This window comes from Strix uralensis, chromosome 1 (genome assembly GCF_047716275.1).
Source record: "Strix uralensis isolate ZFMK-TIS-50842 chromosome 1, bStrUra1, whole genome shotgun sequence".
NCBI classification, from domain to species: Eukaryota; Metazoa; Chordata; class Aves; order Strigiformes; family Strigidae; genus Strix; species Strix uralensis.
Window position 1 is genome coordinate 80,960,985 of NC_133972.1, and position 27,998 is coordinate 80,988,982.

Genomic DNA, 27,998 nt, shown 5'->3' on the forward strand with positions numbered 1-27,998 from the left:
GCCGGAAGTGAACCCCGCGCGCCGGGCAGGGAGCGGGCGGCAAGTCCCGCCCTCTCCGCCCCGGGGGTGGCCGAGGGGAGGCGGCGTCCTGTGGGCGGCGGGAGCGGCTTCGGTGCCGCCGCCGCCGCCGCCGCTAGGTGAGGCGGAGTGAAGGTCGGGAGGGCTTCAGCTGGTGATCGGCCCCGACACCCGCGTTCGCAGTGGCACCTCCTCACCTCCCGAGGTGGCCGGGCCGCGGCCCCGGGCGTCTCCTCAGAGAACCTCGCCGGGATAAAGGAGCCGCTTCTAGCCGCCCGGGTTCGGAGAGGGCCTGGCGACGGGAGAGGGCAGCCAGGCGCTTCGGTGCGGGCTCTCCACAGGCAGCTGGCGCATCTTGTGAGGCGTCGCTCCACTTAACTTGCTTTTCCCGACCCCGTCTGACTGCATGGAGCCGCAGGGAAAGGGTCGGCGGGCCTGTAGCGACGGGGTGCTGGGCTGTACTGAGGGTGCGCTTGGAAGGGGTGGGTGGGCCGGAGGCCTCCGTGCATTAGCGGTGCAGATTTCTCACCAGCGTTTTTGCTTTAAGGTTAATATGGCCTGTCTCTTAACAGGAACTGTTGTAAACTTAACACAAAAATGCCGTAATATTAATCTGTAGTTCATTTTTAATTTCAACAAGTGATTTGAGTGATCATTTATGGAATCATTTTTCTCACGGCAAAACCCTCACTTCTTTAAGACAGTCTTAAAATCTGCAGGACTGGAGTCTGAATCTAGATTTCATTGTGGCCTAGAGTTTTGATAAAAGACACTTGAAACCATAAAGTGGATTTTAACTGTTTTGTTTATTGTCTTTTGTAGATTTACCTACAGCAGCTATGGAAAACAAATGAATTTAAATACAAATACCAATGTGTCCTGTCGATGAACCTGCATCGCCCCGAGGAAATCACACATCCCAGTTGTATGCTGCTGTGCTTGAGTGTTTTGAAGCCCAGATTGTCGGCTTGGTGGAAATGTTTCTGGTGGAGGTATACAGGTGTACGCTCTGACGGTTCATGAGCAGCGTCAAAAGTAAGATCAGGACACATCTGGCTCATATGCATGAAACAGATACAGCGTGTCAAATTTCAGGCTGTCCTAAAATGGACCAAGATGAAAGTGAGTCATATAGCATGGGAGATGAGGCTAACCAAGAAGATAAAGAAAATGAAGCAAATCTTGCAAAAAATGTCTGTCTTACTGCCTGTGTATTAGATGCTTCAAAATGAGTCCTCACTGTTGTGACATGGGCCCAAGCTGTTAGAGCAGTAATCCTCATGCCTCCCACTCCTGCGAAGTGAACGCCTTGTTCGGAGAAGCAGCAGCTCATTTGCAGCTTCAGGAGCCTTGTTCTGCAGTGCTGACTTCTCTTTCATATTCCAAGAGCAAAGATGAAGAAGCAGGCTAGTCTGTGCATCTTGGCCTCTGTCGTGTTTCCAGTGTTAGAAGTTGGACCTTAGCTGGGGAGATAAAAACCCTTAAAGCTGAATCAAAGTGTAAAAATTATGAAAATCAGAAGAAAGCTAGATGTGACAGTAAAGGGTTAGGTCATCATGGGAAAGATGCTTGTGCCTTAAAGCTGGCTTCTGAGAGAACTTGGTAATTCTGCAACTTGTGCCACATAGCGCTGAAGTTCAAAGATGCTCGTAAAATCCATGAAAGGGGTCATGATGTGGCTTTAAATGTTTTTATTGTCACGTGACTGAGTGGGACATAATGGAAAATCATTTAAAATCACGTAAGCAGATAGAAGAAATCCACCGGTGCTTCATCTGTGAAAGTGTTTTTATGTCACAAAGTGCCCAGAAAGCGTACAGAAAAAACCATCAGAGGAAACCTCATCTCTTTCAGCGCACAACATATTCATCATCTTTTGAAACTGAGTGGATAAGAAATCTCCATGTAGCTTGCCAGTATCAGGATATGTTTAAATGTCTATGCAAGTGATTTTACCAGTAAGTCAAATTTTATTTTTTATTCTCATACAGTTGCCTCAGCTATAAACTTCTCTGGGCACATAACTTTATTTGGTCAGTGCAAAATTTATTAGAGAGTTTAAGCATGAGTTGTAAATGCTGTCATGAGAAGCTACAGTAAAACATCTTCATACTGGTTTAAACAAAGAAAATAAAAGAATTGCAGAATTTCTAAGAAGCATTGTAAAGATTTGCTTTTTGATGATCCTTCATTCTGCAAAATCCTGTCTCATTTTATATTGGATTCTGAATATTTCTGGGAGTAGTTGACCATCATATTCCAATAATTTCAATATTACTAGCTTTTTAACGACTGTAACATTACTGTAAAGGTACTTCTATCAAGGTTAATGTGTTTATCTCTTTAAGTCTTGTGACACTGCTAATAGCTAAATATTATCTCCGTTTATAAATGGAGGACCTTGGCAGAGTAACATAATCTGTGTCTCTTAAATCACAAAGGGACACAATTCTGATATTCTAGTGTTCTCCTTTGCATTGACTACAAAAGTTGCTTTTGTACCAATTGTACTTTATTTAAGCAAGGAAGGAAAAATGTAAAAATGTTTCTGTTACTAATTACCAGTGTTCTGCCCTTAATAAAGCCATGTATTTAGTGCTTCCCTGCAAGTCTGTAGGTAAAATCTTGAAAGAGTTGGGTAAAAAGGTAGTCTGGGCATTTTTCTGTTTAACCATTCAGTGTTGCAGGTGATGGCAGTGATTGATTATAGCAAAGTTTCTCTATCTGCTGCTGCTAATAGAGACCCAATTCTTGCTGCCTGGGGTGAACCACTGCTTTGGTCTGATTGCTCAGTAGGGCCGGTACAAACCCAGGTAATTTATGTGAAATAAGATGATGGCTCACAGGAGTACTCTGGAGTTTGTGGCAGCGATCAGATAAGAAAACAGGCAATGTTCGAGCATTGGGGAATGTGGAATAACAGGGCTTCCTGTGACTGTAGCCAGGTCGGGCATTGCATCTGTGTTGCCGAGTAGGTTTTGAAGGGTTTAGATTAGATTGTGTGTTGTGCCAGTCTAATTTTTGAAGTCGTTTTTGTCTTTGGAGTAGGTGGGGTTGCTCTGAGTTTTTACTGTTTAAAAGGACAGGAGATAGAATTTTCATAGGAGGTTATTGCAGAACTTCTGCGGGAAAAGTTACTAAAAAAAGCGTCATTGTTAGAACTGAAAGCAAAACTAGTACCGTATTTGCTTCACAACAACATACAGTGTCTCCACTTCAATTGTATGTGACCATGAGCCGACAACAAGGTTGCAGTCTAGTCTTTCTTTAACAGGTTGGGAAGGAGAGCACATAGAAAGACAGCTGAAACTCACAGTATTTCAAAATAGGGATGACTTACAACAGTGAAAAGATTTATGAGTGCTTATACAAACCGTTTTCTTAAGTGAAAGAACTGTTTCATGTTGACAAATTATAAATTGTCTCTTGAATGAGTAATTTCTTTCCTTTTTGGGGAGGGGGGCAGGGAATCTATCTCCCTTACAACTGTAGTGAGAGAACAACCTGGGACTATGTTTTATGGGATACTTTTGTGACAGTTTCCATCACATCTGGGGACAATGAATTTTGAAGATGATAATTTACCATTCACTGTGAACATATGCAGAAAGCTTACTTAATTTTAGCTTCCTGTTGAACAATTTAGTAGATGAAATACTTAACTTTTTAAGCTATTGGTAGTATTATAGAATTGTAAATATGTGTTTTGAATATTGTTTTCATTTTTGTGATAAATGTGAGCAAAGGAAGCCTTTCTAAATATCTATTTAACACTGCTAATTTCTATACATTTTTGAGGTGGAGAAGAAACATTAAAGAAATTGTGAGAAGTCTTCAGCTTGCTAGTATTCTTCAGATGTTCATTCCGTTAAAGAGAGCTTTACTGTAACATTACAAAGAACTGTTGTCTGCCAATTTATTGTGCTTGTGGAGTGGATACAATGGGTATGCAAGCCTTCCTGCTTGCTATGGGGATAGTTTTTGAACTGAATTTTAACTGTAGCTTCTTAGCACTAAGCTTGTGCTAAGCACTAAGCACTTAGTGTCAAGTTTTAGCTGTAATTGCTAACATTATTTACTACAGCATGCTTGTAACTTTCAGCCTAGATGAAAGCCTCACTGGTTAGTGGAAAAAAATGTACAAATTGCTAAAATACCTCGGTGGAGTATACTGAAGTTTCTTCTTAATTTCTTATTTAGGACAAAACTATCAATTTGTCGTGCTGAGAGATTCTTGTATACGATTATGCAATGTTATTTTGTTGTTTACTTGTCTAAATTAAAACAGTTGTCAATATTTGTGTAAGCTGTATAGTTTCAGTTTACCATCTGCATCAGGGTTAAAGAGGCAAAAGATCTGAAAGACTGATCACACTGCCTGTCATCATTTTTGGTCTTTGAATCTTAAACCTTAAAAAAAAGTCCAGAAGTTGCTACAAAGTTGAGTGATTTTTATATTAAAAGCTTTACAGGAAAGGGTCAGTGGTCTTGATTGCATTTCCCGTTAAACAGAAATCCTCTATGCAAAACCCACAACCTCCAACCAGTACTTTCTCCAGACCAAATTTAGACTCTCAGCAGATGTGTTTAGAAGAAAATGGACAAGTAAAGTGTAATTGCATCTCACCGCTAAAAATAATCCTTTGAAGCTTGGGTATTTTGATGTTTCCTATGTATCCGTTCCTTCAATATATTTCATATGCTCCATAATTCACATCAGAATAACTCCACTGCAAGTATATATTTTTCTAATTTATTTTAAATTGTGGTTTGAAATCTTTGAGAACTGCTTGTTATCCTGGTTTTTTTTTTTTTTGTTCTGTTTTGACATCAAGGGAGAGGAGTGCATTGAGCATCCTTAGAGCTGAGCTAACCTTGCTTTTGCCACCAGAGCCCCCAGGGTCAAATTCTGTCTTCATAATTAATAATTGCTTTCTTCTGAAATACTGTGCATCTCAGCCAAATTCAGCCTCATACTGCTTAAATAAGCACAAAACACTTTAAAGCTACATAGGAGTTAAGGTTGAACTTTTTTGTTAATAATTGTTTAATGTGGAGGAATGTCTTTCTTCTATTTTAAATTAATGTATTTAATCTGATTTTAACCTATATAAGAAACTATGGCTTTTAATACAGCTAAGAAATGGATCAAGGTCTACAAGCATCTGTGCAGCCACGATTACAATTTCAGACTGCATCCGTGTACTGAATGTGAGAGATGTGAGAGACATTTTTTCCAAATATAAGTGAATTTTTTGTGTTTTCTATCCCCTCACCCCCCCTTCAGTAAGTATCTCTTACTTTTTTAACTGCTCAGTTTATAAGGTGCAACAAATGCTTTGTAAATACTATAAATGTGTACTGGATTTCTGATTAAATGTTTTACTTCTGTCTGCTTTTTATAGAGTGGAGGTGAATTTCCCAGTGCTAAATATTTGCTTAATGCAAGTATACGTACAAGCAAATTTGTTTTAATTGGTGGAAGAAGGCTTTAAAATTTATTAAGCTAGATTAAAACTGTGGTTTGAAGGGGGGTAAAAGGATTAGGGACTTCTTACAGTTTGCCTGAAGGTGCTAAACAAGGATCGCTGTTTTCAAAGGCTGGTGGTGGTGGTGGGGTGTACCAGCTGCATTGAGCTCACAGCTGAGCAGCTGTTAGGTGAGTAGAGGAGGAAAGACGGCAGCACTACTCAGTGCTGGGAATCTGAATGCAGGGCATGAGGTGCTCGGGTTTTAGATATTTTTTTTTTTAATGTTGATTTGAGTTTCTGATGGGCTTATTTTGGCAGTTGGTAATTGCTTGGTTGGATAACCTGTTAATTTAAAAGGAAATGCTTTGTTAAATTAGTAGCAGCAAGTTTATCCTCCTTCATCAGTCTTGCTCCATCTTACTCAGTGAGAGCTTTATTTCCATCTGCAATAGGTAGAGATTCTTGCTTCATACAAGGAAGACTCTATTACCTCACAGTTTTATTGATGGGTTCTTTTGTTATTGTCCTGTTTTTTGCCCAGGATGGAGTTAATTTTCATTGGAGTATTTCACACCATGTGATGTCATGCCCAGGGATTTAGGTGGGCAGGCTGGCTCTCTCTCTCAGCTCTTCACTTGAGGCTTGCACGTGGTGGTCTGCTCCGGTCTTGTTGTTGCAGTGGGGGGGCGGTCGCCGTGCTCGGTGAGCCACTGCTGCATTTTACCCGTTTTCTTTTTAGACTCACTATTGTTACTGTTGTTCTCTTGTTATATTTAGTAAATTCTTTCTTTTTATTCAACCTACAAATTCTCTTCTTTTTGTCCCTCACCTATTTCACTAGAGGGGGGAGGGGGAGGGGGAGGTGAACGGCCGGCCACGTGGCATCTGGCTGCCTGCTGAGCTCAAACCTCCACGGTTATCAAACTGTGCCCTTCACTTGGAGGTAGGAGATACTGTACTGCTTAAAAACATCAAAGCCGAAGAATACTTCGTGTCTGAAGCTTTTCTGACTTTTGTGTCAATTGTGACTGGAATAACACCAAAATTGTAATACTCTGAATGATGGCCAGCCAGGTTCAATCTACAATTTAGATCTTTTTTGACCAAGAGTTTGGTCTCTTTCTGATTCCTTTCTGGACATTTGATGATGTCAGAAGTGCATGTTGCAGTTCATACTGTTAGGAGTTCCAGTTTCTCAGACCTTGACCTACAAAGTCCTAGACTTGTGGTTAGAACAGAGCTATGTGGAGAGACTTGTCCCTGTGTCTCTGGTTTCTTACTGCTGTCTTCAGTTAACCTCATTAACTGAAACAGGGTGAATCTGATGGGGAAATGTATAGCAGCCTATCAATTAATATGTATTTACTTCGGTTCCATCAAATGAGTAACACTTGTGGCTAACTTCAATGCTTCTTAAATTCTAAAGCAACTTTCGAAGGACTATTCAGCTTTGTCTCTTGCAGGGTAAAGAAAAGGTGGGGGGGAAAGCTGTACATTCTTACACCATCAAATTTGATTTTGTAATTTAACTTTTAATAGTGGTAGAGGCTATATATCTCTAGCAGCAGTTCCTCTTCCTGTCATACTTTCCCCAAGATTAAAGAGGGCCCCTTCACCTGAAAACAGAAATTCAGTGAATTCATGACATATGCCTGCATCTCTTACACTTCTATATCTTAACTGTTTGCTTCATATTTAGTGCTATAAAACAGCACTACTTTTTTTTTTTTTTTTTTTTTTTACTGCTCTAGATGCTCTGCTTGGTTCCCAGTGTTGTTGCTTGTTTCAAAGACACATTTTCACTTGCTCTCCTGTCTTGCTTTTTTGTTTGTTTGAACTGTTGGCTGACATTTCTTATGTTGTTCTTTGCCTTCAACTGATACTTTTCTTTCAAAAACAGATCAACCAAAATTATTCAACCGATTTTCTAGAATGCATATGGGGGAAAAACTTCTGTTCATAATGTTTTCAAGTGGAACCAGTAAGACTGCGGATACCTTTTATTTAAAAAGCCCTGATAGTCCATGACTTGCAGGAAAGATTTAAGCCTCTTTCAGATGGTGTCTTATGTTAGAATAGATGAAAGGCATGCTCCTAATGCAAAAGTCTGTCGAGATTTGGCCTCTTCACAGGCTCTGAAAAAATGCAGTGAACAGTGAAGATACATTACTGCAGGAAGCTGATTGTGCTAAACTGTTTTAGGGAGGCAGGGACAGGAACTAAGAAAACTTGCCAGTTTTCCTTGGTACCTGGCTGCAAAAGTTTTTAATTCTTTCATAGAGAGCATATAAAAAAAGTTGGATACTAAAGACTAGTGGGGCTGAAAAACTGTGAGAAGTTGGTATAGGACATGATGAGAGGAGATGAACTTGAGCAGCATTTGGCATGTTAGGAAGATGACGAGCTGCAGTGGGCAGAGAATAAAATAGTGGGGAGTCTCGAAGAATGAAAATAACTTAGGCAATGGGGTGACCTGAAGTGGACAGAAAGGATTTGGAGTCTCAGACATGTGAACCAGCATTAAAATAACAGGGTACACAATCACTTCTATTTACTATTGCTGTCATTACTCAAATGGCAATTAGTTCAAGTATCAAAGGTTTCTGGTGTGTGGAAGGGTTTCAGCAATGCCAGTCAGCCCAAATATAGTTCTGCATTGTGAAATCCAGAATTTGTTTTAACTTCTTAGGTATTTTGTTTCAAAAACTAAAGCCTAAAACATGTTAAACATGTTTTAAAAAAACCCACAAAAATTCAAGAAAACTTGCAATAAAGGTTGCAAAGTCAAACATTCATCTTCTGTGTGAGTGGGTACACTTGCAAAATCTTCAATTGCCTGGCTTGACTGTTTACAGCTTATTCTTTTTCCCCCAAAATGATCCTTCCAAAATTCAGTGTGTAGAATGGGTAGTGCTTCATTAGCCTTGGTTTATTGTTTAGTGAGCATAGAGTATATACACACAAAGCAACAAAATTAAGGTTACCAAGGCAACTTTAATTTTGGCAATTCCTAATTTTTATTTCTTGGTGTAGCAACCTTAATGAACTGGGTTTTTGTTTGGTTTTTAATATAGGATTTATTTTGTGTTGTAGGAAGTATGTTGGAAATCTAGCTTAACATACTAAAATAAATTACCAAAAATGCTATCATCTTTAGCAGTATGTGCTGTATGCCCTTAGTTACTAGGCTGTGAGACCATATGGTACATTGCTGTATGAAAGTTCACATATGTCTTTCCTTAGGTCTTGTGACATGTAGACCCTTTAGGGTCACTGGCTTCAGCTCCGTCATGACATCCTAACATATATTGTGTTGCTGGTGATGTACTGACCACTGAACCATGTTGGAGAAGCTGGTGTACACTGAATGGAGGGTCAGGTAAGTGTTTGTTTATTCGTAATTCTGTCTTGAATATACCATCTCAGAAAACCGTAAGAGACTTAAAAATTTCTTTTTTAATCTGTAAATGGTCATAAAACTGGCAATTTATCCTCCCTTCTCCCCCAGTCACTAGAGGCTCCGTAATCCAGCAGCATTTGTAACCTGATGCTTGCTGTGCCATCACATCAAAAGGAATTGACAATTTAATCAATAAGGCTTGATGACACTGGGTGAGGAAAATATTTTTTCTTCCTTCAAACAGCAGTGTGCTGAAATGTCTTACATTACCAAGTTCTTGTGGGGAGCATTTGATACATTGCTTAAATTGATGGATTTTACAAGTCACCTTCAGAGCTGGTGCAACTGTTTTGAGATTGATTCATTTCTGTAACAATTAACATCAGCTTTTATATCTCATTTCTAGGCTTTGGAGAGAGTGGGAGTGTGAAAAGAAAATTTCTGGTACTTTGTTGCTGAAATAGTTAACTCATACAAAAGCAGTAATATGCAAGTCAGGTCCAGAAAGATTGAGTCAAATGAAGTGAATCTCTGCCAAATGATATTTTCTATGGATGAAAGTATTCGGCTTACTCTGAAGCAAATGCTGGCTATTTTCTCAATAATCTAACAGGCTTATTTAATTTTTTCTAGTCTTACAAAATACACTATATATTTAAAAGTGTATGCAGCACTGTTTTTTTAAGCACGTATTTTTAGGTTGGAAGTGACTGTCATTTCACTGATCTTGATATCAGTCTTAATGTAATAATGTTTTTATGCTATTTTAACGACAGTGTAAGAAAGGAAACTTAATATTTGGATACTCCTGACATAATAAAAATAAATCAATTCCTTGCAATGTAAGAACTATATTATAAAATTATGTTGCTTGTTCTTTATCTACAGGTATAACCATCACTGGAAGTTTAGTCGAGGAAACTTAGAAAAAACAACTATTTAAAATGTACATTGTTAAATAAAACTTTTGTATGATAAATACATTGTAATCTGGTAAACCTAATGGATTCAGGTCAAATGAGATACCTGAAAATCAGGTTTCTCCTTGCTTTGTCACTTTTAAAAAACAGGGATATTTATTGTGGTGGCAAGTGTGTCAAACACAGTAGCGACTTTCCAAATGTTGTCATTTTTATTGTTATAATTTGTGCTTATCTAATTTTGTTTTTCACTTTCTTTGTGCTGAGCAGCACTGTGGCAATTTTATAATGAAAGTGTGCATCCAAGAATGATAATCTGTACTTCTAGGGTGGGTGTGAATGGCAGTTAAACATTGCTGTAAGTCATCTGTCTATTCATTGTATTTACAATATGTGCAAAAGTGAAATAGAGCAGTTCTTTCCTCACCATTACCTATATTTAACAACTTGGATCTAATTCTGTCCTACAGTTTGGAAAAAAGAAAAAACAAACCACCAACCAAAACCCACTGAACAACCAAAAAAATCAAACAGAAAAACCAACCCAAACAAATGGCTTGTCTAGCTTTTTTGAGAAGCTGTTTTTTCATTTTGTGTGTGTGTTTCACAAACATAAAACAGAATGATCAGTGAGGTTTTTTTCTGTTAGTAGACTGAGTTATAAGGGCTACAGTATGTCAAAAGCCCCTGTACAAGTTTGTCTTTCATCTTATCTCAAATTCTTAAGTCTTTCAGTCACCGATGGTAATATAAAATATTAGTTGATACTGTATTTTGGGTTTCTTTTTGAATTAGTTTACTTAACTTATTTCTTAATTGTCAATCTAGACAAGAGTTGAAAAAGCATATGGAAAATCACAAAACTTCTACACCCCTTCTGTCTTCACTTTGGGATCAAGTATTCAAAACCAGACATCAAGTGAATGGACATCATGAACAAATCCATCAGAAAAAAAAAAAAACAACCAAAACCCACAAAACGAAGGAGAGGAAGAGAAGAAAGAAGGCTGAAAATAATCCTGTGTGCTCCAACACAAAAACAACTAGAAAGAAGGATTCCAGTTAACTTACATGCAGTATCTATAGTAGGTATGACCTGTATTATAGCAAAACTTGCCATTTTGTTTTATGCTCCAAGTGCCTCTGTAGATCTTCATTTCAGAACAATTTATAACATGGCACATTTTTTTACTTATTTACTTATTTTTACAAGAAAGTTGCCCACAGCCTGAACAAAAATAAGGTACCCCATTCAAATAGCTGTCTTCTACTTGGTTTGTGATAGTACAAGTCTTTTGAATAAAGTAAGCAGGTGCTGATAAAAAGGTGCTTCTGAAGGCTTTCTCTTACATTTTGTTACAAGCAACAACAAAGGAGAGCCACTGAGATGTGCTCTTTGAAGAGCCAAGAGATGTGCTGCAAGAATTCTTGGAATTCTCCACATAAACTAGATGAAAAAATGTGACAACGTACAGCTTCCTTTGCAGTCATGGCTACGTTTCTAAGAGGCATAGTTATTGAAGCACCAGTTTTATCAGTTGTCCTGGTTTCAGCCAAGATAGAGCTAATTTTCCTTCTTAGTAGCTAGGATAGTGCTGTGGTTTGACTTCAGTATGGGATTTGGTATAGGAATGTTGATAATACACAGATGTTTTAGTTGTTGCTAAGGTCTTTTCAACTTCCCATGTCCTGCTAATGTGCAGGTGCATGTGAAGCTGGGAGGGAGCATAGCCAGAGCAGGGACCCAAACTGGCCGATGAAATAGTCCATATCATGAAACATCATGCTCAGTATATAGATGAAGGTTGACTGGGAAGCTCTGGCTCTTCTGGGATTGTGCCTTCAGGATTTTCCCTCCTCTGGGATCGCTAGCCAGAAATGGACTGGGCATCAGTCGGTGGGTGGTGAGCAATAGCATTGTGCATGACTTGGTTGTATATTTTATTATTGCTGTTATTATTATGATGATTATTTCAATTTTTATTTAATTTCAGTTATTATATTGTTTTTATCTCAATTTACAAGTCTCCTTACCTTTACCCCTCCAATTCTCTCCTGAAACGCTAAGGCTTGGACAACAGGCCCAAGTCAGAGTTGACCTATAGATGAATCCTGTGTACTTCATAACTGATAACCATTGTGCTAGTAGGTATTGTACTAGGTTATAACAAACCACCTATGCAGATGTAAAAAGTGCTAAAATGTTGAAGTATTGAAGCCTGAACAACAGGCCCCAAGCCGAAGCGGCTGACTTAGTATGTAATCATTAGTGAAATATGTATGCTCGTTAATGAAAGATGTAGCTCAGATATCCTAAAACGTGTCTATCCTGAATATATCTTTATCCTTCTTTGTGCGTGGGTAAGTTAACAGAGCCATGGAGCCGGTTGTCTGGCCTTGTGACCAGATGTGTGACCTTGCTCATAAATAAATTAGATAAGCAGGGAACCTCCCTTAGCTTCCTCCGTGAGCCCTGGCCAGACTCGGGGGGAATCTGGTTGGAGAGTGAAACCAGATGTTTCCGCTCAAAACAAAGGTGCCAGCTATTCTGGCTTGCTGATTTTTGGGTATATAAGGCTGGACCTGCTTGCAGCGACTTTGGAAGCCTCACCTACGGGTGGACGCACCGCGTAGGATTTCCCACTTGCTGGGAAAGACTCTCCAAATCCTCGCTGCAACCGGGGCTCCCCAGCGACTGCGGATCTGGATGATGGTAACGTATGCAAGTGGTGATGTATCTTTTCTAATCGCTCTTCTCCCTCTCATGTAGTAATGATTTGATGCCTTCCCCTGTATTTTCCTATTTGTTTAAGGGCATTATTCTACCTTTTCTTACTGCATGTTTTCTGTATTACTCTGTTACATTATTTAGTTATCCCCAGTAAAATATGCCTACTCTTTTCACTCTGGTGTCCGAGTTTAGTTGGTATCCTTAATCAGCAAAATATAAATTGGTGTCAGAAGTGGGATACAATAAAAAATGCCATTATTTAAGTTCAAAGGTAATTTGTCAAGTCCACCCGATGTTCCCGGTTGGGAAGATCCTCCCTATAGTTCGCTGGCCCGGGAGTGGGCTAAGGTCAGAGGACCGTGCAAACAATGGGAGAGCTGGCTGAAGGAAGCCGAACCATTAGATGTTCTAAATTGTATGAAAAAGCTACCTATTGAAAAAGGAAAAGAAACCACAAATTTAAGTAAACGAGGGTGGATTTTGTTAACTGCGTATAGAAAACAACACCAGAGTAAAGAGAGGCTGTTGTTAGAGTGCTCCCAGGTGGAGCGACAGATGTGTGATTTACAGAGTCAAATGGTGCTGTTGCAATGCCAGAATAAGTTGCTTGCTGATAAGCTGGATACTTACCAGATAGTGGCAGAGAAAGCCATGGTACGAGTAGCACAATATAAGTATAGGAAAAGGAGAGGGAGAGTGAATCGTACGAAAGTGCGTGTGGTGATTGAAAATGCAGGTGTGCAGTGGGACCCAGAGAAATGGGATGGTGACATTTGGGATTCTACGGATTCTGATGCGGCAGGTTCCACAAATGAACTCATAGATGTGAAACCTGTGTTGAGGTGAAGGATAGAGGCAGATCCTACTAATAATGGGCAACATATGAGAAAGGATGTAATAGAGGATTTTACTCAGCATGAGGTAAATGATATAATTGAAAGATTTAAACAGAGACCAGGGGAATCCCTGCTCTCTTGGATGGTGCGCTTGCATGATCAGGGGGCTACAGGGATAATCCTAGATGAAGGAGATTCTAAAAAGTTTTTGATTTTAAGTTCAGATTCTTTTGTGCAAGATGCATTTCGAAACAATACTCAGGATGTTAATTTGTTAGCATTGGCTGCTCAGGGATGTAATACCAAATATCCTACAGAAAATGATTGGCCGGCATCTGACCGTCAGTGGTATACTTTGCGAGATTGTATACAGCGAATGAAAGAGGAAGGGATGAAAGCAGCTATTTTTGTAGGAGATGCTGACCTTATGATGCAGCATCCTTTGTCGGTCACTATGCGAAACAGGGTGATTAAAACCGCTCCACGGGCATATAAAAATGTAATTATGACACTCCTCATTAATGAAACGGGGAATCCCCTCGATGAAGTAATTGAAAAAGTGCAACAGTTACATGACCTGGGGGAGTGGGGCCCCCAAGGGAGTGCAGGGAATCGAGATACTCGAGACAGCCCTAAAGGCAGTGAAAACAGGATTTCTCGTAAGGAAATGTTTACTGCTTTACTAAAGGATGGTATGCCCCGTGATAAAATTGATGGAATTTCGACCTCGGAACTGTGGAATATATATAAACAGAGAGGGCTGAATAAATCTAACAAAAAAGGACAAAAGTCACAGGCCAAGAAGGCAGGGACAACTCAGCCTACAACGCCACCTCTCAAACTTCAATGGGACCCTCCATCTGCCCACGGAGGGCCCCCCGTGAGTGGATCACCAGTTCCGGGGGTGAAAGAGGATCGGGCACCGTTCTCTGACTTGTACCCTTTGCGGGAGGCAAGGGAGGTGAGTCAACATTATGATCAGCACAAAGGAATTAACTGCCAACCTCCAGGGCAGTGGGTGCGGAAGGACCGACGGCCCCATGTAGAGCTTAAAATTTTTTTTTAGAACAACTGGTCCCCACAAACTGTAAATGCCCTAATTGACACTGGAGCGGAGGCCTCCTTAATATTTGGGAGTCCCAGGAAATTTAAAGGACAACCAGTAATTATTACAGGTTTGGGAAGAAAATAAATTAAAGCTGTACAAGCACAAATAGAAATGAAAATAGGAAACCTCCCAAAGCGATTGTACTTGGTAGTGATTATCCCTGTTCCTGAATATATAATCGGTGTAGACATTTTGAAAAGACTTACTTTAAATCTTCTGATGGTCAGTATCAATTTGGAGTTAAACCCTGTATTAGTGCCAGACCTGTTATGGTCAGTAGAGTAAAAATGCCTCCTGTGCAGATTCCAGCTGCAACTAAGTTAGTTACAATGAAGCAATATAGAATTCCGGGAGGACATGAAGAGATATCACAGACAATTAAAGATTTAATAGATGTAGGAGTTTTAAAGCTGACCACAACAGCGTGGAACAATCCGATATGGCCTGTCAAGAAAAGTGACGGATCCTGGAGAATGGCGGTGGATTTTAGAAAACTAAACAAACATACTCCACAGCTCACAGCAGCCGTGCCAGACACTGTCACTTTAATAGAAAAAGTTCAGAAACATCCAGGAACTTGGTATGCTGTAATAGATTTAGCTAATGCGTTTTTAACTATCCTGGTTGCAGAAGAGCATTGGGACCAATTTGTTGTCATGTGGCAGGGCCAGCAATACACTTCCACCCCGGTTACCACAGGGATGGTTGCATAGCCCCGCTATCTGTCATAGAATTGTAGCTGAACACTTAGATGAAATACAACTGCCTCCTCATGCACAATTAAGTTACTATATAGATGATATTTTGATTCAAGGAAATGAGGAGGAGGTACAACAAGTTCTTGAATTAGTAGTAGATCACATGAAACAGAAGGGCTGGGAAATTAACCCTGCAAAAACCCAAGGACTGTCTCAGATGGTGAAGTTTCTGGGATTTCAGTGGCATTGCGGGCATTGGGAAATATTGCCTAAAGCCCCACAAAAAATTTTGGATTTTGCTGTACCGCAAAATAAAAAAGAAGCCCAAAGATTCATTGGGCTGTTCGGCTTCTGGAGGGAACATATTCCCCATTTGGGACAAATTTTAACCCCTTTATATGAGGTGACAAGGAAAAATATGAATTTGAATAGGGGAATGAACAACAAGCTGCTTTTGAGTTAGCTAAAGAAGCCATTCAAAAGGCTTTAGATTTATGGCCCCTGCAGGAAGGAGAGGTAAACGTGTTAGTAAATAAATCACACGCTAACTGGAGCCTGTGGCAGAAACGAGGAAGGGAAAATGTTCCTTTAGGATTTTGGGGCAGACAGCTGCTGGAGGCAGGAAACAATTATACTCCTTTTGAGAAACAATTATTAGCATGTTATTGGACATTAGTTGAGACTGAACAACTCCTAGATAGGGCATGAAGTGGCTCTTCGTCCTGAGATTCCGATCATGCAATGGGTAAAAAGTTCTCTAAAAACTCATCAAATTGGGCATGCTCAGGAATCAAGTATCATAAAGTGGAAATGATATATACAAGATAGAGCTAAGGTAGGAGTGGATGGTGTAGCCACTCTCCATGAGCGATTGGCTACTACCCCCATGGAGGATCAAGAAATAAACCTTGATTCTACAGCTGAACAGGAATCCCCGGTACAGTGGGGAAAGGCTCTAAACAGATTAGAACCCTCTGCAAAGGAACATGCCTGGTTCACTGATGGATCAGCAAAGTACATAGGAGGGAAAAGGTTTTAGAAAGCAATAGCCTACCACACATTCAGAAAATTTTTGGAAACCACAGGAGAAGGAAAAAGCAGTCAGTATGGTGAATTATATACTGTGTGTAGGGCTTTGAGACAAGAAGACTGAGGCAAATGTCATCTATGTCCCTGCAACAAAATGTTATTTGCAAGAGTAACTAGATGGTATAGAATTTTGTTTTATAGGTTCTACACGACTGAATCTCCCCATCTACTGCAACAGCCCATTCAGGAGAGGATGTTATCTACGTCACCTGATCTAAGAAACTGATTTCATGAAGAACAGAGGATACGAGGACAATAAAACTGTTGTTGGTATTACTATTGTCATCAAATTGCAAATTAGGAAAACAGATTCTTATCCCTCAGAGAAACAGTAGCAAACCTATTCAATCTCCACAACTGTTGGGTTTGCGGGAGCCCAGGCGGATTTGAAGATTGGCCTTGGGTAGCCCAGCCGGTGTCACCTAGATGGTGGATCAGCACATGAAGTGACATACACAAAAAACCAGGATTTTGGACCAAAGACAGTGACCCTTGGATCAAACATGCCCTTTTTTTTTTTCCTTTGTGCTGTCACTGGCCTAGTGTTTATTCCTTGCTTAATCCCTTGTGGTATACGGTTGATTAAGCGCACAATAAAGGAAATGCGATTTATAGTTGTGCCTGATGAGACATCATCAACTGATGAACGAAAACTAATGTCACTAACCATAGAAATGGTTTGACAGCCATGATTCACCTATAGGTCAAAGGACTGATTGAAGTGCTAAGGCTTGGACAACAGGCCCAAGCCAGAGTTGACCTATAGATGAATCCTGTGTACTTCATAACTGATAACCATTGTGCTAGTGGGTATTGTACTAGGTTATAACAAACCACCTATGCAGATGTAAAAAGTGCTAAAATGTTGAAGTATTGAAGCCTGAACAACAGGCCCCAAGCCGAAGCGGCTGACTTAGTATGTAATCATTAGTGAAATATGTATGCTCGTTAATGAAAGATGTAGCTCAGATATCCTAAAACGTGTCTATCCTGAATATATCTTTATCCTTCTTTGTGCGTGGGTAAGTTAACAGAGCCATGGAGCCGGTTGTCTGGCCTTGTGACCAGATGTGTGACCTTGCTCATAAATAAATTAGATAAGCAGGGAACCTCCCTTAGCTTCCTCCGTGAGCCCTGGCCAGACTCTGGGGGAATCTGGTTGGAGAGTGAAACCAGATGTTTCCGCTCAAAACAAAGGTGCCAGCTATTCTGGCTTGCTGATTTTTGGGTATATAAGGCTGGACCTGCTTGCAGCGACTTTGGAAGCCTCACCTACGGGTGGACGCACCGCGTAGGATTTCCCACTTGCTGGGAAAGACTCTCCAAATCCTCGCTGCAACCGGGGCTCCCCAGCGACTGCGGATCTGGATGATGGTAACGTATGCAAGTGGTGATGTATCTTTTCTAATCGCTCTTCTCCCTCTCATGTAGTAATGATTTGATGCCTTCCCCTGTATTTTCCTATTTGTTTAAGGGCATTATTCTACCTTTTCTTACTGCATGTTTTCTGTATTACTCTGTTACATTATTTAGTTATCCCCAGTAAAATATGCTTACTCTTTTCACTCTGGTGTCCGAGTTTAGTTGGTATCCTTAATCAGCAAAACATCTCCCCCATCCCCCAGGTCAGGGGAGGGTGAGTGAGTGGCTGTGTGGTGTTTGGCTGCTGTCTGGATTTAAACCATGTCATCAGTTAATGCAAAATTCCACTTATCTGCAGTTGTAAGAGTTAACAGTAAGATTTTGTCTGACCTCAAGTGCATCTTCTCTTCCAAAGAGAACTTGAGAAGGCATTTGATACTTTCCTGCTACTCAGAAAAGATCTTTTTTTCTTTGATAAAGAAGGTAGTAATCTGTGGTAGCCACGCATCCATGAGTTGACATCACACAATATTCTAACGGTAGCTTTTCTAGTATGTAGGTAGAGAAGTTAGTGTACATTTTGTTTCTCTATGTTTCTTCTAAGTATGTGAGTTTGGTTTTGGGGATGTCCTTTTTGTTGTTGTTATTGTTTATGGCCATACCTATGTCCGTTACATTATTAGAAAACTTTTTCACAATAGACACCTTCAGTTTAACTATAGAAATCACTTTCTGACTTCTACAGTTGTGTATTTTAATTAATTCAAATTGTCAAAGTTTTTTCCCCAAATACCTTCTTTACCCCACTGTTTTCTAGGACTGAATTGTCTATACCAAATCTAGATTCCTAGTTTGAAGTTGTTATTGCTTATGTGGAAAGAAATAAATACCTGTTTTAGTAGCTTGCTGAAATTGGTGTAATAAAAAGAAAGAAAAAAAGGAGTTTGGGTTTGGATAGTCAAAGGCTTGATTACTTGTAGTGAACTAGCGCTAGTAGATATGGAGTAGATAGGGAGCAGATCAATGTGCTGATGATGTACCTTTCACATCGGCATCTGGGTTTTTTTTACTTTTTTCTTTTTAAATTTAGTCAGTTAACAAGCTGTGTCATAGTGAAAGCACAGTTCAGTCATTACAGATTCACAGAGCAGGTAGAGAGGTTGCTCCCATGTTCACAGTGAGGTATTTTGAAATAACTTGTCTCAGTTTTAAATAAGTTGGAGAAGTATAAGGTTAAGCACTTCACATCATTATATCATTACAACAGTTATTTTTGAACCAGTAGAGTTATGACAATCCAAATTTAGTCTGAGGTTACATATGAAATGTCTCATTATCTGATGAATACATTACCTCTCTGTTTCGGAAGTAAAAAGAACATTTACGGACTGGAGCTCTGGAGCTCTCTCTGGAACGATGCCTGTAATTACTGCAAAGATTAATAACTAACTTGAACTTTTCATACCTAGTTCTGATGAGTTTTGCTGGGCTATCTGTACAGCAAAACGAACTTCATATTAACAGTTTCTTTCTTACAGCCTCTTTGAAGAGCAAACTAATGAAACTAGCAATTAGCCATAATACCAGCCTGTGGCTGTCTCTTGTTTCTTCCAGTAAAGGCCTTGAGCCTGTCACAGAACAGAACGTGTTGTGAATCGCAGCCAGGTCAGTGCTGTGTCCTGCAGCTTAGGTTGAATAGCTGATGGCAGAATGGCATAAAGATACTGCTGCGATGCTGACTGCGACTCTGAGTGTGCAGTCTGTGCTGCTACGCAGAGCTCCAGAGCGCCAAAGCAAGTAGCCTCATTTTCTCCCCAGAATCGTCTCTCATTACACCTAGGTTAACAGAATCATTTGGGAAATACATTTTTAGAGTCTATTGATACTTCAAAAAATGGCTTTGAACTGAAAAAGATCTGCTGTCACAAGGTTGAGTTATCAGAGAAGTGTAGGTAAGGGTACGCAGGGAACAACTATTTTCCTGGCTGTCTTGTGGTGCATTTTTGTTTGTTTTGTTTTTCCCCAGATGGGGGCAGCAAATGAACAACATCACACTGGCTTTTACTTCTCAAATGCTTTTTCAGTGCTCCTTTTTGCCTGTAATCCTCAGTGTAGACTACCTGCTGATGTTACAAGTTAAAAATTGTGATTTCTACCTAATTTATTTGCTACAAGGATAGCTGGAATGTGTGAATTGTAAGTCTTCATTCTTTTCAGTATTAGGTAGTAGAATTTATTCAGTAAAAGCTATTTCCAAGTTTACAAAAAAGGCAGTTCTATATGAAGGTTTAAGTTTTTTATAACTATGGCATTAGATGTATGTATATTTTAAAGGATAAAATAGCTGAACAACTGAACCCCATGACATAATTAGATAATGTCACCTAAGTCATGCTTAATATCTTTCAAATATTTATTTTATGTATTTAAATTAAATACATAATTATGTTAATAATTAATATTAAGTTAATAATTAAATTAATGCAATATTACAATTCAAAATGATGTTCTTATAGCCATTGTTCTCCCATCAGAAAATAAAACTGAGAATACACTAAATATAGTGAAGTTTTTAATTTCCATATTAATCCATTCATGTACAAGGATGACTTGTGCATTCTGCTGACAGTGCATGTGAGTTAAAGACCCCAATTCCCAGGGCGTACTAGTGATACTAAACAATATTACCAAATTTTATTGTCTTATTTCAGCATTGGAGTACAGTTTTATCATCTAAAACTTTATGGGGACGTACAGTATTACTGGAGTATAGGGTTTTTTATGACTATGGGAAAGTGCTGATTAATACCTACCATTATGAATTTCTTGAAAGTGTGTGGCCCTAATTCTCAAGTTACAGATCAAGTAGTTAGCATGAAGCCGCAGAGAGAGGGCAGTCTAACCTTTTCAGTTGCTGAGTTTCATCCAATAGTTGATATAAAAAGGGAAGATCGTAGTGGCATCTGTATCAGCTGCCTATAATCAGTGTTCAAAAGCTAACTGGAAAGAATGAAACTGATTCCAAACAAGACTGATTTATTGGTAGTCTTGCCTGTTTCATTAAAATCACAAGTGTTATAATGCATGTGGGACCTTTATGGAGCCTAAAACTTGATCAAGAGTACTTAAGGCCCTTTGGTCTTAATGGGTCGGAATTTCCCACTGCCTCAAATACACCTTATTTATATCTGAAGGATGAAAAGTTAAATCATCCATATTACAATTCCAGGTTCCTTTGGACTTTCGTTCCTTAACCTTAGAAGATAGAACCCACCCTTGTAGTAACACAGTATTCTTTCTTTTCTCCTTAAATAAAAAAGAACACATCGGTATTTGTGGGCAGTTTGCACCACAAGTGCTGCATAAGATAGGCACTGCCTGCAACATTATCAGAATTCTGAAATCTCCATTTAAAACTATTAAGTATGCTGGAAATAGGCAGCTATGCTTACACTTTTTTAAGGAGTAGTTCAAATAGGTAGAAAATCCAAGTAGTTCTACTTTTCTACAAAGCATTTAATCCCCTAACAAAGGAAGGTTGTTCTGTTATGTCATTGTGAAAGACATGTCTTTTAAAAGCATAAAAAGTACAGTTTTAATTCTGATTTTGAGGAGTAGGAATGGCAACAAAGAACGTTTTCCTAGCCTGTGAATCAGCACGTTGTACCTTTGAACTGCTGTACTTCTATTGGATTCACAAAGATTTACAGAAATTAGTCTCTGCATTTTTGGTCTTTGCTTCATAGCTCTAAAAAAGTTCCGTCTGTTCTGTAGGAGTTTAGAATCTAAATCTTTGACAGGTTTTTTTTTGGTGATGTTTTTTCCTCTTGACAGATCACAAATGTTTAGGGAAGAGGGGAAAAATTATTACAAAGAATTATTCAGAATGGCACAACTTGCCTTTCAGAGTTGGCTTTCATATTGAAGCCCACTGTTTAAATCCCAGATTTTTTCCATATAGGCCCTTGGTTCTACTGAGATCACTTTTTTTAGCTTTCACACCTTCTATGCATTGAACACTTCAACAACTCCCCTGAGTACTTCAGTTCCTTTATGCAAGTTAAAGACTTTTATTCTCTGAGCAATGTAAGTTTGATTTCTCTGGTGCAAGAAGGTGTTAATCCACACAAATAATTGAGGATTAAATCCCCTTTTGCATCTTTCTTGTTTTGAACACTGTTGCATAAAATAACAGCTGTATGAGTCACTCAATTAAGAATTAGCAGGAATACTTTTACCAGTAGAAGTCTTGAGTACAATATAAAGTAATTTCATTGTTTTCTAAAATACTTTGTTTTCAAAATAGCAGGACTTTAATTACTTTCACAAATGTGTCATGAAAATGTGTTTTCATTATAGAGTGTTAAAAGAATGAGTAGTCCTGTTTATTAAATCTAATGTGAATGAAGTGCATGTATTTGGGAATAGTATTTACTTAGTAATTAATTATTTACAGGTGTGATTTGAAAGGATGTTGTTTCCTTTTGCTGAGTGCTGATCAATAATCTGGATAGAAATGTAAGCACGTTTTAAACCTCCTATAGTTGACTTCCACAGGACAAGGATTTTAAAGTTCTTCCATGCTTATATTTCTCCTTTTGAAATGATTGTGCATTAAAGATGTGACCTTACAGCATTATAGACTTGTGTTTCAATTTGTGACCAGCCAGTGCTTCTTCTCTTGTTGCTGAGTTTTGAGGAACTTTTAAGTGCTTGAGACATAGAGTTCAATGGTTTTGAGGTGTTCTAAGCATGGTGCGGGGAAGAATCTGGAAAATCAAGGAATTTGGAACAGCCGATCTGTGATCTGTGTAGGCCTTTTCAAACGTTTTACAGTTTTGTTCCCTAGGAATCCTCTCTTTGTATATAAGCATACATATAATTTTCATATGCATTAATTTTCCTTTTAAATACATTCTTCTTGCAGACCTGAAAGAGTGGCAGGTCATGCAGTGGAGAAGGTAGAATCTGTCTTTTTCATCCAGACAATAAGTTTCTAGAAAACTTAGGTGGACCATTCAGACATCAAAATATAACAATCCAATATGATCATGTTGCATTATGCAATATTGGCTGCTAGTAAATTACTTCAACACAGCAGAGTATGTCATTCTGAGAATATAAATAAATAATTGAAAGATAATGAAATAATAACTGAAGTATTTGATTGTAGACAGGTCTGATAGGAATCTTTGTGCTCTCATCTCTCCCATAGTGATATCAATCTTTCCTAACTAATAGCCTTAAATACTCCTGATAAAAAGGCATTAAAAGCCTAAATTAACACAGGAACTGAGAAATGTCATCCCTTCAGAACACTTACACAGGAAGAATAGATGATGATTTTCCAGCTGTGACAAGGTTCATTTCTTTTCTGACAGGAAGTGTTCTTATAGTTAGCTCTGCAGAAACACATGGGAACACAGGCTGGCATCCACTGCCAGCCCTGCAAGTACGAAACCAGGCTCTGATACAGCAAATGCAAATGCATACAGGTGGATTATGTCTATTTCTTCTTTATGTTACCACTTAGGTAAACTGCTTAGAGAGAAAAAAAATGGACTGTACTGTTGAATATTGGATGCTGTGTAGGACATGAAAAGGATTTCTAGAGAAAAGGGATATTTTTTTACCTATTGGTAGTTCTCCCTCTTACACTGAATATGCAAAAACCAAACACTGACCCTGTTAAATCAGTAACCCTAATTTAACAAAACTGGCAAATTTTTAACCTTTTTTTTTTTTAATGGCATTTAGGGATATTGTTCTTTAAGGATATGTTTGATCCTGGTTTAGGATTTATATTCAGAAGACGGTTATGTAAAGGTATAGACAGTGCAAAGACAAGGACAGTTTATGTCCCTCGCTCCTTAACCGAAAAGGGTATCTTTGCTAGCTCAGAAGGATGTAGACTTCAACCATTTCAGAAATTTTTTTCTGTACTGGTACTCCATGGCCAGGAAAGAATGGGAATGTCTTCTCAAAACTTTTTAAACCAACTTGCACATATTGGCATATTTCAAGATATTTAATGTAATAGATTGTTGTTTGTCCACCTTGGCTACATTCCCTTTCGCTTTCTGGAAAGCTTCCTGCTTCAGTTTTCTGTTTTAAATGTTGAACCTTTATCAAAGGCCCAGCCTCAGAGGCCCAAACCCCCAGACTGATGCTCTGGGGTTCCTTCTGTCTTGGTCAAGTGATTTGTTTACATAGACTTTGTGTTGCCATAGTTATATTAAGTCCATCATTCTGCCAAAAAAGGCACTTGCCTTAGAAATTCTGAATTACATAAAAGAATGTACTTTGTAGCACTGTCTGCTTGGAGCTGTTGGATCTGTTCCATCTTGTTGGTATTTAGAAAGTGAAGCCTTTCTCCTTTCTTCTGAATCGAGCATTTTACAGGATTAGAAAATAAGTTTAACTGAATGAATAGGATGGGAACATGCTATGTTGGGTTAATGGCCTTCCGAAACTGCTACTTGATGTGTGCAGTGACTGGGTGGACAGGACAGTGGGGAGCCAATTAGCTGCTTGTGATAATATTTAAATACATCAGCTTGTGGAGAACTCATCCTATAGGACCTGGCAGCGTAGTGAATAGGGAATATCTGCCTTTGTCCGCACGGGCAAAATTAATGTTTCAGCAAGTTGAAGAAATAAAATACTCTTGCAGTGGTTTGGCAGGAGTGCGGCGCTCCGACACTTGAGCGACGTGGGTGGTGCTCCATCCCGCAGCGCTGGAGCCATGGCATCACACGCGGCGGCGGAGGAGAGTAGACAGATGTCTGGCAGGAACCATAGGTGTGAAGGGGGCTGATAGACGTCTCATGCTACTGGGACAGATGGCTCTCAATCTCTGTGGCAGCGAGTATGCCATGTCTTCAAAGACAGACATTTACTCTATTAAATATTCTTAGCTTACATAGGAGGCAACTGACAGGGCTTCAAAAGGTACAGGAAAAGGAGAAATACCTGAAGAAGAGATAACTGACTTCTCCTGGGAAGCTGACTAGGCAGTGTGCTGGGCACTGTTAATGATGATCAGGTGCATAAATAGACAAGTGACCAAAACCACGCAAAATAAATTAAACTCTTGCAAAAAACAAAGACAATAAGTCACTGTCTAAAAGAAGGATTGCAAATCCAGAACTGTCTCCTATTCCTTGTTCTGCTGCTGACCTGCTATGTAACCTACAGCAAACACATGTAATGAGTTTTAGAAAGATGCTTATTATCATTGAAAAAGCAACTTATTATCAAGGTATCAAGCCACTGACAACTGCTCCTGAAAATGTCATCAGCCTCTTCCAGTTTGCTTCCCCATTGACAGCTGGGGGTAAACATAAAAAATGCTTTGATTTTCTCATCATGCTGGCTATGCAATTGTCACACAATGTCCCCTGCATTAATTCTTAAAAGATAACTCTAATAAAACTGGAGCTCGAAAGTTACTTGTAGTAACGTTGGCATGAAATGCTGTCTTGAGGAGAATTATTGCTATACAAGGGTTGGTATTAGGACTTACATTCTTGAAATATTTTAATTTTTCATTATTTTTTAACTCAAATGTATTTACTTGTTTGGTTTGTGGTTTTTGTTTTTGGCTGCAAAGATGGAAATAGGTGTGCCTGTTTGGGGGTGAGACAAATGACTTCCAGAGGTCTCATTCAACCTTGACCATTCTGTGATTCTGGTTTTTTTTAGTCTGTTGTTTCATTCTGGTTAGGTTCATTTCAGGTTTACCACTGTAAGGCTAATATTTCAAAATTTTCATACATCATAAAAACATGAAGATGAATATTGTAAATTAGAAATTGTCAGTGGGAATGTAGATGAAAGGGAAGGCTAGTCCTTTAAGAATGTACCTCTCAACGTTTTTGTATTGAAAGTCATTGTTTTCCTTTGTGTTTGTGACCTAAACGTTGTCCTTGCCATCTTTACAGAAAATTCTTTGTGTGTTTTCTTCATTAAGTTACAATTACTTTTCCTTAATGTAATTTCCTTTTGCTTCTTGAAAATTTCCTGTTGTGCTGCATTTCCCATTTCTGGGGGATTTTTGGGGTTTTTGTTTGTTTTTAATTGGTGACATAGAGTATGCTGGAAGTTGGCCCTCTGAACTTTGATTCAGAAAAAAGGATCAAAACTAAATTTGGAAATTGTTCTGGCCAGTTTTTCTTGATTAGACTTTTGGTAGAAGCCAAATTTAGATGTAGGAGGTCTGCTGGTAAAATAGACTATAACATTCAACTGCCTAGACCGTTATCTAAGATCATGCTTTATTAGCAACAAGATCATGTGAAAGATAAGCTGTGGATTTGAGGATATGCTGTAAATGCTAATCCACTGATATTCTTGTGAATTTCTCAAACACACTTTATGTTCTCATAGAAGATAATACAACCTTCATATTTGCTTTCTATTTCCTGGTAGGTGAGAAGGGCTTCAGATGTGAGATCTGCCCTTATGCCTCCGTCGGTGCAAGCTCTCTGCAGCAGCACTTCTGAACACGCACTAGTGAGAGGCCCTACAAATGTTGACTCTGTTCATATAGTTGATAAGTGTAAATAATCCCTCTGTTTGACAAATGCTGTAAACCTGTTGGCTTTTAAAAAACACCGCCACCACCACCCTACACTTCAAGATTTGCACTCCTACCCATTAATAAAAGCCAAGTCAAGCATTTAATTATATTCCCGTTGGGAGCTTGGCTCTATGAAGGCTTTTTTGTTTAAAGGGGTTGCTTTCTCTCCCCCTTCTTTATGGCTCTTTCTGTATATAAGTACTACATTGACTGTGCTGGAAGATGTATGAACACTAATGTGATAAATACAAAAACATCCAGTAGAAGGTGGTGTTAGTATCTGTGTCTGCATGTGAAGCAGTACTGAAACAAATGGTAGTGACTTGTACAAAAACCAAAAATGTGTTCTTCACTAACTGTATGTCTTAATTTGCTGTATTAGGTGTACCATGTTGCATTTTCATGCTGATTTTCTCTGCAGCTTTGATTGTAGTGTTTTCATTCCACCCTCCCTCCTGCCCGCCCCCACTGATTGAGGAAATGATCACATTTCTGACAGTGCTAACACATTTCATTTTGCAGTGTTGGCAGAGTGCATCATGTGATGAGTGGGAGCATTAGCTAGTCTTAGTAAAGCTGAAGTACATGTTGAAAGTATGTACTTAGCAGCCTTAGAGGCTGTTTAAATGTTAAATTCTTGTGTGTTTAAACTCTATATGCCAAATGATGTGCTGTTTGCTTTGGGTTTTTTAAACTGGAAAGGTTTAAACTAAAATAAGCCAATGTCCACCAGTCACTTGTTGAGATATGCAGTGGTTGGTGGAGAGATGACTTGATTAGTTTTGGTTTGCTACTTATGTGGGGGAAAGCTTAATTTAATGTTTCTTTATCTGTCGTAATAAAGGTAATTCTGATTACGAAACTAGTGCTCCTTTTGGAGAGTCTTTTAATGCCAGAATTAAAATCTGGAAATGCACCTATCAAAAGTGGTAAGATACCTCGAGCTTAAAGTAAATTCCTTCACTGAGAGCTTTACAGTATCTGGTAGTGAACGGAATAACAGGGAGAAAGGCTTTTTCCTAATTTTTGTGGTGGCTGTGTAAAAGTGCAGAATTGTAAACATTATCCACATGTTGTAACAAAAAATGAAGGAAATACGTATAATGGAATGGTCACTTACTGGCCTTGTTACAAAGACAGATATTTGTTTGCAGATACTTACTTTGTAGAAAGTATCGTGTATGTCCTGATACATAAGCAGGGGAAAATAATGGTTGGAAAATTTGAGGGGAATGGTAGTGGTGAACTCCACAGACACAGAGCGTAACACTGGTAACCTTCATACATTACTGTAGTAGGCACAAGAAACCCAGTTTCCTCTTCTATCAGACAAACTTTAATTATAGGAAACAACTAAGCATGACAAGGGACTGTCATTAAATCCTGTACTACTAAACCCCTATTTTTTAATAAACCATTCTGTAATACCTGTCATAGGTATTTTTGCAGTATTACTTTACAAGCATATTCTTTCTAATTTATTTGTAACAAGTCAGCCCTACTTACAGGGATCAAAGATTTTGTTGCTTGCAAATTAAGTGTGCCTCCTTCTGTCAGCCTGTTTTGCCCTGTTAGATGCACATTAGCCATCATTATGTAGACACTCGCGTGCTTAACTTTCACTGTGGAACTAGTTCCATCGAAGTTAATAGAATTGCTCTTTCATAAGTTAAAAACTTATTATGTCATGAGAGTCTATGGGATCAGGAAGTGAATGTTTTAACCAGTGTCTGTAAGAATAAATGATAAACCTGTCTGAAACTACTCTTGTATGTAAAATCTAT

At 38.9% G+C, this 27,998-nt stretch overlaps 1 protein-coding gene across 11 annotated transcripts in view; it reads left to right on the forward strand.

The window, feature by feature from the left end:
* The window catches only part of LOC141945177 (uncharacterized), a 29,401-nt gene extending 1,426 nt beyond the window's left edge, over window positions 1-27,975 (forward strand). Inside the window, exons 1-5 of one of the 11 annotated variants that reach the window (XM_074872912.1) lie at window positions 150-375; window positions 841-1,976; window positions 5,155-5,304; window positions 8,733-8,868; window positions 9,778-27,975. In XM_074872912.1, the coding sequence (XP_074729013.1) occupies window positions 13,423-14,442 (1,020 nt within the window). In that variant the 5' untranslated portion in view covers window positions 150-375; window positions 841-1,976; window positions 5,155-5,304; window positions 8,733-8,868; window positions 9,778-13,422 and the 3' untranslated portion in view covers window positions 14,443-27,975. The other 10 variants (XM_074872917.1, XM_074872955.1, XM_074872967.1 and 7 more) reach the window with 10 other exon arrangements.
* Window positions 27,976-27,998: the final 23 nt, after the last annotated feature.